The following is a 16,403-nucleotide window of genomic DNA, read 5'->3' as shown; positions in this document are numbered from 1 at the left end:
CCTTGCAAACACAATTTGCAATGATCATAAATAAAGAAATAGAACTGAATATTAAAAGGTTAAGACAAAAAAACTTTGAATTCGCGAACAAATCAGGTAAATGGCTTGCATGGCAAATCAAAAAGAGAAAGGAGCAAAATACAATTAATAAAATTACTGTAAACGGAGAAGAGATTGATAATCCGTCAGGAATCAGAAAAGGATTCTTGGATTTCTACAGACAATTATATAAAAACAGAGAAAGAAATAATATGAGGAAAACAGAACGATTTTTGAAAGAAAAAAAGGTGCAGACGATCCCGGCAGAAAAGAAAGGCCAACTGAATGCCCCAATAGAAAACGAAGAGATAAAAGAGGTTATAAAGGAACTGAAAAGGGGGAAAGCCCCAGGACCAGATGGATTTACATCAGGTTACTATAAAGAATTGAGAGATGTTTTGATGATACCATTGAAAGAAGTTATGAATAACATTTTAAAAGAAAGAGACATCCCGGAAACATGGAAAGAAGCATTCATTACATTTATCCCTAAACAGGACTCAGACTTAACACAAGTTAAAAATTATAGGCCCATTTCACTGCTCAATACAGTCTACAAAATATTTGCAGGGATTTTAGTGAACAGACTGAAAAAGATATTACAAGAAATTATTCATAAAGATCAAGCGGGTTTCCTTCCAGGCAGACAGATGAAAGATAATATAAGAAATGTAATTAATATTTTGGAGTATCTGACTGCCAGGAATGAGAAACAAGCTATATTAATGTTTGTAGATGCAGAAAAGGCCTTTGATAATATTGCTTGGGATTTTATGTTGAAGAATTTGGAGTATATGGATGTGGGGATAGAGTTCTTTAACGGGATAAAGGCAATTTATACAGAACAGAAAGCAAAGTTGATTGTTAATAATGTGATTACAGAAGATATAAAAATAACAAAAGGAACTAGACAGGGATGTCCACTCTCACCACTGCTATTTATAACGGTCCTAGAGGTTTTTCTAAAGACGATGAGACAAAGTGAACTAATAAAAGGGGGTGACAGTTGGTCAGAATGAATATAAAGTGAAAGCCTTTGCGGATGATCTGGTAATAACGATTGAAGAACCATTAGAAAGTGTAAAAGAAGTATTGGACGAGATTGAGAAATTTGGAAATGTGGCAGGGTTCAGATTAAATAAGAAGACAACTAAAATAATCACAAAAAATATGGATCAAAGTATGATAGAAATAATGCAACAGATAACAGAGATAGAGGTGGTGAAAAAGGTAAAATATCTAGGAATTTGGTTAACTCCTAAAAATATTGATTTTTTTCAGAATAATTATATACCGGTCTGGAACGGAATAAGGAAAGATCTGGAGGTGTGGGGCAGAATGAAGTTATCTTTCTGGGGTAGAATTTCTATGATAAAAATGAGTGTCCTTCCAAAAATGTTATTTTTGTTTCAGACTATCCCCATAATAAAGGGGGTAGCAATTTTGAAAGAGTGGCAAAGAGTGCTCTCAAGATATATCTGGCAGGGTAAGAAGCCAAGAATTAAATTTAAGTTATTAACGGATGCAAAGGAAAGAGAAGGCTTCGCCCTGCCGGATTTGAAACTATACTACGAAGCAGCATGTCTTTGCTGGTGGAAAGAATGGATAAAATTAGCGAATAAGGAGTTATTAGATTTAGAAGGATTTGATAACAGATTTGGATGACATGCGTATCTATGGTGTGAAAAGAAGAAAATTCATAAAGGCTTTGGAAACCACATATTCTGGAGTTCACTAATAGAAATATGAGATAGGCATAAAAACCTATTAGAACCAAGAGTTCCACACTGGTTGTCTCCATTAGAGGTTATGAGTGTAAAGAAAATAAATATGAGAGGTAATTGGATTACATATGGTGAATTGATAACCAAAGAAGGAGGAAAATGGAAACTAAAGCCATATGAACAAGTTAGAGAATATGTTTATGATTGGTTGCATTATTTTCTGGTTAATGAAATGTTTAAAAAAGACATTAGAGAAAGTGGTTATGCAGAAAAAGACTCAAAGTTTCAGACAGATGTGATAAATAATGATTGTAAAATTTTGTCAAAAATGTATAAAATAATGTTGTAATGGAATATGAAAGATGAAGAAGTTAAATCGGTAATGGTACAATGGGCCAGAGATTTTGGTCATAATATACAGTTTGAGGATTGGGAAAAACTATGGAAGGAAAATCTAAGATTCACTGCTTGTACAACATTAAAAGAAAATGTCATGAAAATGTTTTACAGATGGTACATCACACTGGTAAAATTAGCAAAAATGTATAAGACGTGTAATAAGTGTTGGAAATGTAAGGAAAAAGAAGGAACGTTCTATCATATGTGGTGGGATTGTAAGAAAGTGAAGGGTTTCTGGGAGATGATATATAATGAAATGAAAAAGATGTTAAAATATACATTTGTAAAGAAACCAGAGACCTTTCTGTTAGGGATTACAGGAAAGGAAATAAGAAGAAAGGACTGTAAACTTTTCCAATATGCAGTTACAGCAGCAAGAATTCTACTGGCCCAGAAATGGAAGCAAGAGGAAATACCCACAATAGAAGAATGGAGACTGAAACTGACAGACTATGCAGAATTGGACAGACTAACTGGGAAAATTAGATATCTTCGAGACCAAAAGTTCATTGAGGACTGGGGGTAATTTGTTGAATATCTGAAAAATATATGTGATGTGCAAACAACGCTAGTGGGGTTTCAGGAAGCACTGTGAAAGCTGAGATATATTGTTAAAAAGAAATAGAAGTGGGAGGGAAGTTTAACGGCAATATAAACAGAAGAAATGCGTAATTGAGAGGCAAATATGGATGATTGTCAGAGAAGCTGAAGGAAGTCCAAATAGAGTTAAATTTGTGGAAATTTCGATAAGACTGTATATTTGTGTTGAAAAATTAATAAAAATTATTTTTTTTTAAAAAAGAGTGCTCTGCAGAAACAAACTCCTCGCAGCGCTTGATTTATAACAGAACACAACTACTTTATAATATGATCATGGAACCCCCCCAAAATATAAAACAATGCAGCTGCATAGGAACCTGAATCAGGTCCAACATATAATTATTAATGAGCCATTTCCATATGTACCTTAAGTATGTATAGAAACTCAATGAGAGGCCTGAGCTTGCTTTTGCTTATATTAAGTCCAATTTGTGACAAACAAGCTCTCATCTCATCAACGCAAAGGAGCCTTTCTCTTTTCTGATTTTGATGCTATACTACACTGAAATATCTAAATATTTCTTTCCCTGTGCTTGAATCTCACAGCCACACAATCCATCCTTTCCTGACACACCAGTGTGGCACAACACATCCTTTGAGAACCACTGATATAGATGTTAAATGGCAAAGGGGGCAGAATTTGTTGCTCACCTTGTGATCTACTGTGAAGTTAAAGGTGGCAGGGAAAAGGTGAGAATATCTGATGGGAAGAGAGAAATCCTGCCACATCTTCCAGTCCCTAAAACCCACTGCTCCACACACCCATCAGAAGAGCCATGCAGTTCTGTAGCTCCCATCCTAGATGATCCTTTGATGCAAGCAGTGCAGGAAAGATGGAGCTCCTAATGGACCGTTCTACCAGACAGCCTCTTGGGGAAAGACAGGAAGTAGGGCTCATGGCATCTGCTTTTGCTGCAGTCCAAGCTGAATCAGGCACATCCTCGCCCTGAACTGGGCCAGCGGGCCATGATTGTCTAGAAACTGGTAAGGCATTCATGTTTTTGTTTTCCTCTTCCCTTCCTGTTCTTTTTCGCTTGTGTGCCATGTTATTTTTTTGGTTTTTAAATTATGGATAAGCCACTCTCGAAGGCTTTTGGATGAAAAGCAGAGGTAAACTGATCAAAACAATTTAAACAATGTTTCTACTAACATTTGTTTCCTCACATCTTTTGAGTTTTGGTTTTATTTTATTTATTTTTTTGCATTTTGTGTTCTTGTTTGTGCTTTTATATTATGAACAATGGAAAAAAATCATTGATTTATGTGATTTTTTGGAGGGGAAGCATATAATGGGGGCAAAGGACATAAAACAACACAAATCACAAAAACAAGCACGTTAAGCAAAATGCATCCAAAAAAGATGCAGAGGAGGAGAAAAGCAAACTGAACCGAACAGTCCAATTGAAAGAGGTTGCATCAAACTGCAGTATGGCCAAGCTGTTACCCAAAATTCCACTTCCTTTCTATCCAGGTGCCATGAAGTTGGGAGCAGCTTTTGTGAGATGACGGGAAATCTGTTAATTGATACGGAAAAGAGAAAAGCAGGAGAAAGGTTGTTCTGCCGGTAAATCTTGGGTGGGATGGTCTGCACGATGAATAAATTGCCTACGATGAGTTAAGAGAAAAGGGGCCTGGAGGGTTCAGATGCTGAGAGCTGCAGGAAATACCTGCTTCCAGTGTTTCCCCCTCAGGCGCGCAAATGTGTGTTTCAGCATCTTTTTGACACGACAGCACTATAAATAAAGAGAACCTCCTTGTTCCATCCAAACTCCACTTCCTTCTGCCTTAGAGTGCCTTCCCTTTGGCAGAGAGCTCAGAAGAAACTGCAGCAATGAGGTTCCTTTACCTGAGCTTTGCTCTGGTCTTCATCCTCTTTCGCGTTGTTGCAGGTAAGAGAGCAGCTGAAGCTCAGGTGGGAGAGCCTCTGCTGCAAATGCAGAAGGTCTCAGGTTGAATTCCAGGTATTTCCCTGGTCGGCAACGCTAAAGAACTGCTGCCTGTCAGTGTAGACAGCTATGAGCTTGATGGAACAACAGTCTGACTTGGCAGCTTCCTATCCTATCTGGCTGCTTAAAAAGGGGTGGGGAGGAAAGGATTTAAAAACCTATTTAATAATGAATTTGAATTTGAATACATGAATTTTGCAAAAGCAGAAATGTTCAGGATGCTGACTTGAGCCACAAGGCATGTTCCATGGTCGTCATTTATATTGCTGTGAGTTTGGAAGAGTTAGTGTGCATGATCCCCAAGTCCTTTCTAATTCCAGAGGTCCTGGATCTATGGAGAGAAAAAAAATCTAATGGAGGATTCCATTGTGGACCTAACCCAGAAAGTTTCTTTGTTAAAGAATGCCCACAGTTGCCACCTCAGGATCCCATGAGTACAGCCAATGAAGAGATTGTGCCCCCTGGGCAAATGGGTGGGCCTTACTCCCTTCTCACCTGACTGGTAACCGAGCAATTCTATAGCCAGCACAGTTGGGTGTGAGCTGAGGAAGACACATTGGCAACACTACTGGGGAGATCATTATCAGAGAGGGAACAAATGGCAAGGTATTTCTGAAGCTCAGAACAGCTGTAATTTTGATGTTGAAAGGAATGTTGAAATGCAGAGATAATATGCCCTGTTGAACACAGATGTTGAAAGCAAAGGGAAACCTTCAGTAGAATGGAATGAAGGCTGACTTAGTGGCCAGTTATGTGGTTCTGTGGGTGCATTATCTGCTCATTTTTCTCCCCTTCCATTAGCAACATGTAAATTTTAGGTTTGGCAGCTGTTCTGAAAAGTTCCCAGGAGCAGTAATCATCATCATCATTTTATGATTTATACGCCACCCAAGTGGCTGGGTGCAGCTAAGTGCCAGCACCCTTACAAGGTTCAAGAATCAGCTGGAGTGTTGGCAGAGAAGGAGGACCAATCTGACCCTTGCTAATGTTGGCCAATGAAATAGTAGTTAGCAGGTTGAGAGGCAGCAGAAGCCTGTAAAAGTTGGTCATCCCATTAAATACGCACGGTTCTGGTTAGGAAAAAAGTCGTTGGCAACCCCTTTGCCCCATAATTTTTTTTTTACTTGTCTTCTCTTTTTAACAGGGCAAGTTTTCTGTTTACTATTTGGAGGAACCTGCCAATTCCCAGCAACTACAAACTGTGCCAATGGAGAAATTTACGGGTTCCCCTGTGGCAGCAACGGAACCTGCTGCAGGGGTAAGTGATATCCATTGAGTGGTTTTGTTTTCGCAAAAGAGGTAAATATGCAGTAAATAAATATATATAAAAAGGTAAAGGTAAAGGACCCCTAACATTTAAGACCAGTCGAGAACAACTCTGGGGTTGCTGCGCTCCTCTCACTTTACTGACTGAGGGAGCCCCCGTCTGTCTGCAGACAGTCTTTCCAGGTCATGTGGTCAGCATGACTAAGCCACTTCTGGCAAAACCAGAGTAGTGCACGGAAACACTGTTTACCTTTCTGCTGCAGTAGCAGTACCTATTTATCAACTTGCACTTTGACATGCTTTTGAACTGCTAGGTTGGCAGAAGCTGGGACCGAGCAAAGGGAGATCACGCCATCGTGGGGATTCAAACAGAAACCTTCCGCTCGGCAAGCCCAAGAGGCTCGGTGGTTTACACTGCAGCACGACCCGCATCCCCATATATAAACAGGACCCCCGCCCCCCACAATTCAACCATTCTATGTGAAATTGATGATGTCAGTCAAATCAGGACTTTCCATGCCTGACAATCCAAATCTGTAAAACTCCACCATGAGCTCACCAGCTAGCCTCGGGTAAACCAGGCTTTCACTCTCAGCCTCAATCTCCCCATCGGTATTATGGGACATAATAATACTGACTTGCTGGTACAGAAGGCTTTGAATATTTATTTACTCATTGCATTTATATCCCACCTTTTTCTCCATGGAGCTCAAGGTGCCTTCTGTGGTTATTCCTAATTTAATCCTCACAACAACCCTGAGAGGCCCAAGGCCACTCTGTGAGCCTCATGATGAGGCTGGATTTGAAGGCTAGTCTCCCATTTCCTGGTCCAGGACCTCAGGCTCTCATACTTGAAAGTGCTCTTCCAATGCTCAAAACAAAAAATCAGTCAAATGAATGTTTATATTTTGCACAAGAAGTCCTTTCAAATAATGACAATTTAATTCCCTCTCTTTTGAACAGATGAAACTCCATTTTGTAGATACTCGGGAGGATTTTGCCAGGCCCCAGTCACTAAGAACTGTACCTTTGGAGAGATTACAAACATCTCCTGTGGTCCTAATGCACGCTGCTGTAGGCGTAAGTTATATACATGACTTGGTGGTCCCACTCGTGCAATAGTTTGCTCATTTTTAATCCTGTTTTCCTGATCTACACTCTCCATCTTCACTGGACAATGCAGGGCTTTGCTTCTGCTAAAGGAAATAATCACTGATCAGTTTCTGTAGCTGATAATACGCTCAGGGTATATTAATTTTATTTTTAGAAGTAAAAAGTTGGATTCAGTTTTGATGCAGCACTTCTAGGTTCTGCATCTTCTTTTAAGCATTAGAGCCTCAAGGTTTTCCTCTGTGCACAGGGAATTTTGATGCCACAGAGGTTCATATGGGTGCAAACTGTGCAACCTGCTCTTTATATGGGAAGTAAAAAATGGGGGCTCTGATCTAACTCTCCAAAATGTTAAGACAGCGCTGAGTAAGTGAGGATGAGCCAGCAGTCTGCTGTTGCTGAAGGAACACAAATACGATTTGGCAACAAAGATTCCCACTTCATTCTGCACTCAACAGAACTCACCTGAAGTACAAAAATAATGTTGACCGGAGCATCAGTCAAATCAGGACCTCACATGCCTGACAATCCAAGTCTGTGAGACTCCCCAATCAGCTCACCAGCTGGCCTATGGATAACCACACTTTCACTCTCAGCCTCAATTTCCCCTTCAGCATTATGGGACATAATAAGACTGATATTTTTTTCATTGCATTTATATCCCTGGTTCTTCTCAATGGAGGTCAAAGTGGCTTCTATGGTTCTTCTTAATTTAATCCTCACAACAACCCTGCAAGGAAGATTAGGCTAAAAGTGAGTGATTGGCCCAAGGCCACCGATGGAGTCTCACAATAAGGCTGGATTTGTTGTTGTTTTTTTGTTTTTTTATAAAATATTTATTAAGGTTTTACACAAAACATAGGTATTACACAAAACATAGGTTTACAAAGTAGAGTTTACAAAAATCATAATTTTACAAAATAGGAAAAATTTAAAACAAAACTTAACTAAAAAAAACAACACATAAAAAAGATATATAAAAAAGAAAAAGAAGTTAATAGCTAAATAAAAAGAGAAAAAAGAAGATTTAAAATAAGTCCATCTTTCAATAAACTTTCAACTCATTTCCTTATTTCTTTGACCTCCTCACACCTCCCCTTTTGTATTCCCGTTTAAAAATCCTTTCAGCAAATCCTTACCCTCTATCATTTGTCTTTACTCAGTATCTTAACCTATTATAACTATGTATTTTCAACCATTGTCAGTCCATATTTGCATATTCTTGATAATATTTTTACCAATATCACTTATTTTCAATCCAACATCATTTTAACATTCGTTAATTTTATAGTATTTTTGCAAGTAGTCTTTAAATTTCTTCCAGTCTTCTTCCACCGACTCTTCTCCCTGGTCACGGATTCTGCCAGTCATTTCTGCCAATTCCATGTAGTCCATCACTTTCATCTGCCATTCTTCCAGTGTGGGTAAATCCTGTGTCTTCCAATACTTTGCAATAAGTATTCTTGCTGCTGTTGTTGCATACATAAAGAAAGTTCTATCCTTCTTTGGCACCAATTGGCCGACTATGCCCCGGAGAAAGGCCTCTGGTTTCTTCAGGAAGGTATATTTAAATACCTTTTTCATTTCATTATAGATCATCTCCCAGAAAGCCTTAATCTTTGGGCACGTCCACCAAAGGTGAAAGAATGTACCTTCAGTTTCTTTACATTTCCAACATTTATTATCGGGCAAATGATAGATTTTTGCAAGCTTGACTGGTGTCATGTATACCATTTTCATAATATTCTCTCTTAGGGCATTACATGCCGTAAATTTCATACCTGTGGTCCACAACTGTTCCCAGTCAGCAAACATAATGTTATGTCCAACATCCTGTGCCCATTTAATCATAGCAGATTTAACCGTTTCATCTTGAGTGTTCCATTTTAACAGCAAGTTATACATTCTTGAAAGTATCTTAGTTTTGGGATCTAAGAGTTCTGTTTCCAACTTTGATTTTTCCACCTGGAAGCCAATTTTTTAATCCAAATTATATGCCTCTCTTATTTGATAGTAATGAAGCCAATCTCGCACTCTGTCTTTTAATTTCTCAAAACTCTGCAATTTCAGTTTGTCTCCTTCTTGCTCCAAAATCTCCCAATATTTTGGCCACTTGGCCTCCATATTGAGCCTTTTCTGGGCCTTTGCCTCCATCGGTGACAACCACCTTGGGGTTTTATTTTCAAGTAAGTCTTTACATCTTATCCAGACATTAAACACTGCTTTCCTGACAATATGGTTTTTAAATGCCTTATGTGCTTTAACCTTGTCATACCACAAGTATGCATGCCACCCAAAAACATTGTTAAAACCTTCTAAATCCAAAATGTCTGTATTCTCAAGAAGCAGCCAGTCCTTCAACCAGCAGAAAGCTGCTGATTCATAGTAAAGTTTAAGGTCTGGCAGGGCAAATCCCCCTCTTTCTTTTGCATCAGTTAGTATTTTAAATTTTATTCTGGGCTTCTTGCCCTGCCAGACGAATCTAGAAATGTCTCTCTGCCACTTCTTGAAACAGTCCATTTTGTCTAAAATTTGTAGTGATTGAAACAAAAACAGCATTCTTGGCAATACATTCATCTTTATAACAGCAATTCGACCCAACAAGGAAAGCTTCAGATTTGACCATATTTCTAAATCCTTTTTAACATCCGACCAACATTTTTCATAATTATCCTTAAATAAGTTCCCATTTTTAGCTGTCATATTAATCCCCAAGTATTTCACCTTCTTAACCACTGTTAAAACTGTCTCATTCTGAAACCTCTCTTTCTCAATCGTTGTTAAGTTTTTCTCAAGGACTTTAGTTTTTAACTTGTTCAACTTAAATCCTGCCACATGACCAAACTCTTGGATCAGTTCTAATACTCTTTTAGTGCTAGATTCTGGCTCCTGTAGTGTCAGTACTAAATCATCTGCGAAAGCTTTCAATTTATATTGTTTAGCTCCGACCGTTATACCCTTAATCAAATGGTCCCTTCTAATCATATTTAACAGAACCTCCAGGACTGAAATAAAGAGTAATGGGGAAATTGGGCAGCCTTGTTGTGTCCCTTTCTCTATCTTAAATTCCTCTGTCACCACATTGTTAACTATTAGTTTAGCCTTTTGTTCTGAATAAATTGCACTTATACCATTTTCAAACCCTTGACCGACCCCCATCCCCTGAAGATTTTTCTTCATAAAGCTCCAAGAAATATTATCAAAGGCTTTCTTGGCATCCACAAAGATTAAAACTGCTTTAGTGTTAATGTCCTCTTGCAACTTCTCCAAAATGTTAATTATATTCCTCGTATTATCAGACAAGTGTCTGCCTGGGAGAAAACCAGCTTGGTCCTTGTGTATCTCTTCCCCTAATACTTTCTTCAGCCTTTTTGCCAAAATGTCAGCAAATATTTTGTAATCCACATTTAACAGGGATATGGGTCGGTAGTTCTTAAGTTGTGTCTTTTCAGACTCAGTTTTCAGTATAAGTGTAATATATGCTTCTTTCCACGACTCTGGCACTTTTCCCCCTCCAAAATTTCATTGCAAACCTCCTTTAGTGGTTGAATTATCCAGTCCTTCAAAGTTCTATAGTATTTTGAGGTTATTTTAAGGCTGGATTTGAAGGCTGGTCTCGAATTTCCTAGTCCAGGACCTCAGGCTCTCATACTTGAAAGTGCTCTTCCAATGCTCAAAACAAAACGCCCGTCAACTTAACGTTTCTGTATTGCACAAGGAGTTCTCTCAAATGATGAAAATCTACTTCCCTCTCGTTTGCACAGATGAGTCTGCACTGTGTATACTCTTGGGAGGATTTTGCCAGGGCCCAAGGACTGCGAACTGTACCTTTGGAGAGATTATAAATGTCTCTTGTGGTCCTAATGCACGCTGCTGTATAAGTAAGTCGTCATCAATCTTTATTACGGTCCAGAGACCCAACAAAACATTACAAATTAATACAGAGTTCATACAGACTACCTCCAGGTTAATCAAGCACTTTGTTTGGAATATAGGGCTCATTTGTTCTTGCAACCACTGATAAAAACTTTGCCACTGCCAACGCTCTAGCTTTTGTCGGGTCTTCCAGTAGGAACCTGACATAGTGAGCCTCTGACTTTCCCGGGAAAGGCACCAGCAAGGGTAGTATCAGTTCAGCCCTGGCCTGCTCATACTTTGCACAATGTAACAAAATATGATCTATGGAATTGATGTCTTGAGCACACAAGCAAAGTCTGACCTGGTAGGGAACTCCTCTCAACCTACCATCCAGCACTGCAGAGGGGAAGACATTCAGCCTGGCTTTGGTGAAAATATAAATAAGTGATACCCATGACTTGGTGGTCCCACTCGTGCAAATGTTTGCTAATTTTTAATCCTGATTTCCTGATCTACACTCTACATCTTCAAGGGAGAAAGCAGGGCTTTGCTTGTGCTAAAGGAAATAATCACTGATCAGTATATGGATCAGAGTAGCTGATAATACGCTCAGGGCATATTAATTCTATTTTTAGAAGTCAAAAGTTGGATTCAGCACTTCTAGGTTCTGCATCTTCTTTTAAGCATAAGAGCCTCAAGGTTTTCCTCTGTGCACAGGGAATTTTGATACCACAGATGTTCGTATGGGTCCAAACTGTGCAAGCTGCACTTCCCATGGGCAGTAAAAACTGGTGGCTCTGATCTAACTTTACAAAATGTTAAGACAACCCTCAGTAAATGAGGATGAACCAGCCGTCTGCTGCTGCTGCAAGAACGCATATGTGATTCTGCTACAAAGAGTCCCATTTCATTCTGCACTTTCCAGACCTCACCTAAAGTAAAAAAAAAATGTATCACAATATCCAGTAGAACCGGAGCTAGAAACCTCATGGTCCCTAAGGACCTGAACCAGGGAAGGAGTTCTTGAATGCCAGCAATGGTGATAGTTACAGGTAGGTAGCTGTGTTGGTCTGCCATAGTCAAAAGTTTGTTCTTGGTATGAGCTTTCATGTGCATGCACACTTCTTCAGATACACACAATGCTGATAGTTCATTCTGCCTCTTAGAAATACTGGAGAAATGAATTGAAAAGCAACTGCAATCGGAGGCTCTAGATAAGAAATAATTTAATAGATCTATTCTAGCCTGTGATGGAGTCCTCAAAGTCAGAAGCTGCCAGTGGCCCATCCTGACATCCAGCATGGGCCAGGGGATGTCGGCACTGATCTTGCAAATTCCACTGACATCTCTTTTGGGGCTGCACCTGCATGTCCTCTTCCTTTCTGCTACAGATTCCTGCATTGCAGGGTGGCCTTAAATGTTCCATTGAGTCCTTCCAACACTACAATTCTATGATCCCCCCCTCATCTCCTGAAGGTGAGCAATCCGACTCCAGGCTCATGAAAGTGCAATCGATTAGAGATTTCCTTCTTTCTTTTTTTTAGGACAATAATCAATGTAAGAGGATAAGGGGGGTTCTGCCAGGAGGAACTCACCAAACGCTGCCCATCTGGTCTAACTCTTCCTGCTTACTGTGGCTTCAATGCACAATGCTCTGCCCTTGAATGACATCCGTGAGCAGCCCACATCCATAGGTATGAAAGCCTGATTACAATGCTGATTCTTCTGGATCTTTGCTTGTGGACGTGGGCCTGATCAATCCATTTGTGAAGCAAAAAATGAAACAAAGATCAGTTTGTTCTGATGATCATCTAATTAAACTGCAATTCTAAAATTGTATTTTTTAAATTTTTTTAAAAAGCATTTATGACTAAATATGACCCTCCTCCAGTGGAAGCGCATCATATCTGCCCAAGATCCCTCTTGACTGAAGTTCTCATCCCTGTGTCCCAGGAGGAGATAACTGCAGCTAATGCTTTCCATGCATCCAGGCAGAGCTTGGGTTTTGCTGCCCAGTTGGTTATGTGAACACGGGTGGGATAGGCTGAACTCAACCCGGACTGGAGCCATGACCTAACTGGAGCTGATTATTCAGGAGCCACTGCCTTGTGGGTGCCCATAGGTCACTGAGAGTGGCATTTAATGCTGCTGAATGCACATCAGGTTTATTGATTTCTATGGGTGTACTCTGAGTAAGACTCGGAATTTTCTGAAGGGTTTTTTCTGGAATTTTGAGAATGAAAGAAGGAACTCAGGGAGGTGCCAGGGAGGAGGTGGGATTGAAGAGTCGGGAAGGACTTAAACATAAACAAAGAAACAAATATTGACATAGTTTGGGATGCCAGCAAGGCAGTATTAAGAGGCTTCCTAATCAATCAGAACAGCTATAGGAAAAAAGTTAAGAGAACGAAAAAAGAAGGAATACTTACCCAATTAAGAGAATGTGAAAAAAGTAATAATAAACCCAAGTGAGGAACAGATTAAACAAACGTATAAAATGTTACAAACACAATATTCAATCCTAATAAACCAAGAAGTAGAATGGTGAATCAAGTCATTGAAGCAAAAAAATTTTGAATCAGCAAATAAAACGGGAAAATTATTGGCGTGGCAATTACGAAAAAACAAAAAAAACAAAACGTGATTAACAAAATAAAAATAGAAGAACAATTATTGGAAGACCCCAAAGAAATAAAGAAAAGTTTTCTTAAATTTTATGAAAAATTATATAAAAGAGAAGAAGAAGAGGAAACAATTAGATAAAATTAAGGGAAGGATTTGCTGAAATGTATTTTAGAACTGGAATGCAGAAAGGGGAGGTATGAGGAGGTCGGCGAAATATGTTTTAAGAAAAAAAGATTTGAAAATTATACGTGTTAGTTTTCTGTGTTTGTATGTCTGTATTGTGTATTGTCTGTGTTTATATAAATTGTGAAAATCCAATAAAAATTTTATATATATAAAAAAAGAAATCCCCGCGGTACTAATTTTTGTTGATGCCGAAAAAGCTTTCGGCAATGTATCCTGGCAATTTTTATTAAAGTGTATGGAAACAGTAGGGATAGAGGGCACATTTTTGGAGGGAATAAAAGCGATCTACTCGAGCCAAAGAGCTAAATTGATTATTAATAATGATTTAACTGAATCATTTGAGACCTCGAAGGGTACGAGACAAGGTTGCCCTCTGTCACCTCTTGTGTTCATATTGGTCTTAGAAATAATTGCCAATAAGATAAGAATAACACCAGAGATACGTGGAATTAAAATTGGGACAAAAGAATATAAACTGAAAGCGTATGCCGATGATTTGATGTTATCATTAGAAGAACCACAAAAAAGTGTTGGTAGGGTAATAGAACTATTAGAAGAATTTGGAAAGCTATCGGGCTTTAAGCTAAACAGAATAAAAACCAAAATGATGACCAAGAACATGGGGGAAGATTTAAAAAACTATTTAGAATCACAGTGCGGAATTAAAGTTGTAAGAAAGGTAAAATACTTGGGAATATGGTTAACTACGAAAAATATAAATTTAATGGAGGATAATTACACAAACACCTGGAAAGAAATAAAAAAGGACTTGGATACCTGGAACAGGATAAAATTATCATGCTCAGGAAGAATGGCGGCAATTAAGATGAACATACTTCCAAAATTGTTGTTTTTATTTCAAAATATTCCGGTGATTAGGGGAACCACAATATTCAAGGATTGGCAATTTTTTTTATCAAAATTTATTTGGCAGGGGAAACGACCAAGAATTAAATTTAAATTACTCACAGACCGAAGAGATAGAGGAGGATTTGCAGTGCCAAACCTGAAATTATACTATGAAGCCTCGTGCCTTTGTTGGATTAAGGAGTGGATTGTTATAAAGAACATAGATTTATTGGATTTAGAGGGCTTTAAGGTCAGATTCAGATGGCATGCATACTTGTGGCACAATAAGGGAAGAGTACATAGAGGATTCTCCAACCACATTATCAGAGGACCACTGCTTGAGGTATGGGAGAGAAACAAAAGATTCCTTGAAGGAAAGACCCCCTGGTGGTATCACCATTCGATATTTTAACAATTAAAAAAATAAATTTGGAAGGTGAAAGATGGACATATGAAGATCTACTGGTTAGAACAGAAAAAGGATGGAAAATCAAAACATATGAAGAGTTAGGAAATAAACTAACAGGCTGGCTACAATTTCATCAAATTAATGCTCTGTGGAATGAAGATAAAAAGATAGGGATGAATGAAAAAAATCTAGATTTCAAGTAGAAATATTGGAAGGGAAATCCAAACTCTTATCTAAAATGTATAATCAGTTGTTAGAATGGGATACTAAAGACGAGGAGATAAAAGAAGTTATGGTAAAATGGGCGATAGATTTGGGATATAATTTGGAATATGACAGTTTATTCTTTGGAATAAAGAAATGAAATCCACAGCTTGTGTTGCACTTAGAGAAAATATGGAGAAAATGATGTACCGTTGGTACATCACACCTGTAAAATTAGAAAAAATCTATAAGACTGGAGATAATGCATGCTGGAAATGCAAAATTAAGGAAGGCAATTTCTACCATATGTGGTGGACTTGTGAAAAAATTAAAAAGTTTTGGGAACTTATCTATAATGAACTAATTTTTTGTTTTTTTAATACACCTTCGTTAAAAAACCAGAAGCTTTTCTTTGGGGGATGATTGGAGGTGAAATTAAGAAAGAGGATCAGATATTATTTCAATATGCAACAGCAGCTGCTAGAAGACTGATAGCACAAAATTGGAAGACAACAAATATCCCAACAGTTAAAGAGTGGCAAAGTAAATTATTCGAATACATAGAATTGGAAAAAATGACACAAAAAATTAGAGACCAGAAAGACACAAAGTTTATTAAGGAATGGAACAAATTTATAACATATATTGAAGCAGATGTAAGAAATTTAAAATTCACAGTAGGTTTAATATAATCCTTCGACGCGTAGATGTCGTAAATTGAAACTGCGGAAAAAAATCTTTTGTTATATAATCCAAAGCCGAGGTGGAGGGAAGTCAACTATTTGTATGATGTCTTTTGTTGTTTGTTTTCTTTTTTGTTGTGTCTTTGTTTAGCTGTTGTTTGTGTTTCTTTGGTTAATGGAAAGAGAATGAAAGAAGGAACTCAGGGAGGTGCCAGGGAGGAGGTGGGACTAAAGAGTCGGGAAGGGCTATTGCTGCCTAGTGATCAAGATCCCAGATTCAATCATTGATCTGGGTCTTTTTTTTCAACTTTAATTTACATATATTAATTCATAACATAGCCAAGTGTAATTGCAGATGCCAATTAAAATAAAATACAAGCAGAAAAGGATATCTAAAGTTCAACACCTAGGAACACATATCCATGCCACTTTCAATTTGTTTGTTTAGACATTTCTCTCCCAACATTCCCCAAAGAACTCAAGGCGATGTAAATCGTTTTCTCCC

At 38.2% G+C, this 16,403-nt stretch overlaps 2 protein-coding genes across 5 annotated transcripts in view; one reads left to right on the top strand and one right to left on the bottom strand.

Annotated features, from left to right (window-relative positions):
- LOC310702760 (uncharacterized protein) overlaps positions 1-16,403 on the top strand; it is a 151,042-nt gene that overhangs the window by 115,057 nt on the left and 19,582 nt on the right. For 2 of the 4 annotated variants that reach the window (XM_083494865.1, XM_083494864.1), the window contains exon 4: positions 10,849-10,965. In XM_083494865.1, the coding sequence (XP_083350991.1) occupies positions 10,849-10,965 (117 nt within the window). Of the gene's footprint in view, positions 1-6,937; positions 7,055-10,848; positions 10,966-12,486; positions 12,751-16,403 lie in introns of those variants that run through there. The other 2 variants (XR_014523592.1, XM_083494863.1) reach the window with 2 other exon arrangements.
- The window catches only part of LOC310702762 (uncharacterized protein), a 71,563-nt gene that overhangs the window by 42,293 nt on the left and 12,867 nt on the right, over positions 1-16,403 (bottom strand). The window lies entirely within an intron of this gene.

The sequence above is a fragment of the Podarcis liolepis genome (assembly GCF_965112155.1).
Source record: "Podarcis liolepis genome assembly, chromosome: 3".
Lineage (NCBI taxonomy): Eukaryota > Metazoa > Chordata > Lepidosauria > Squamata > Lacertidae > Podarcis > Podarcis liolepis.
The sequence above is the reverse complement of the archived record's forward strand: the minus strand, read 5'-3'. Positions and strand labels throughout refer to the sequence as shown.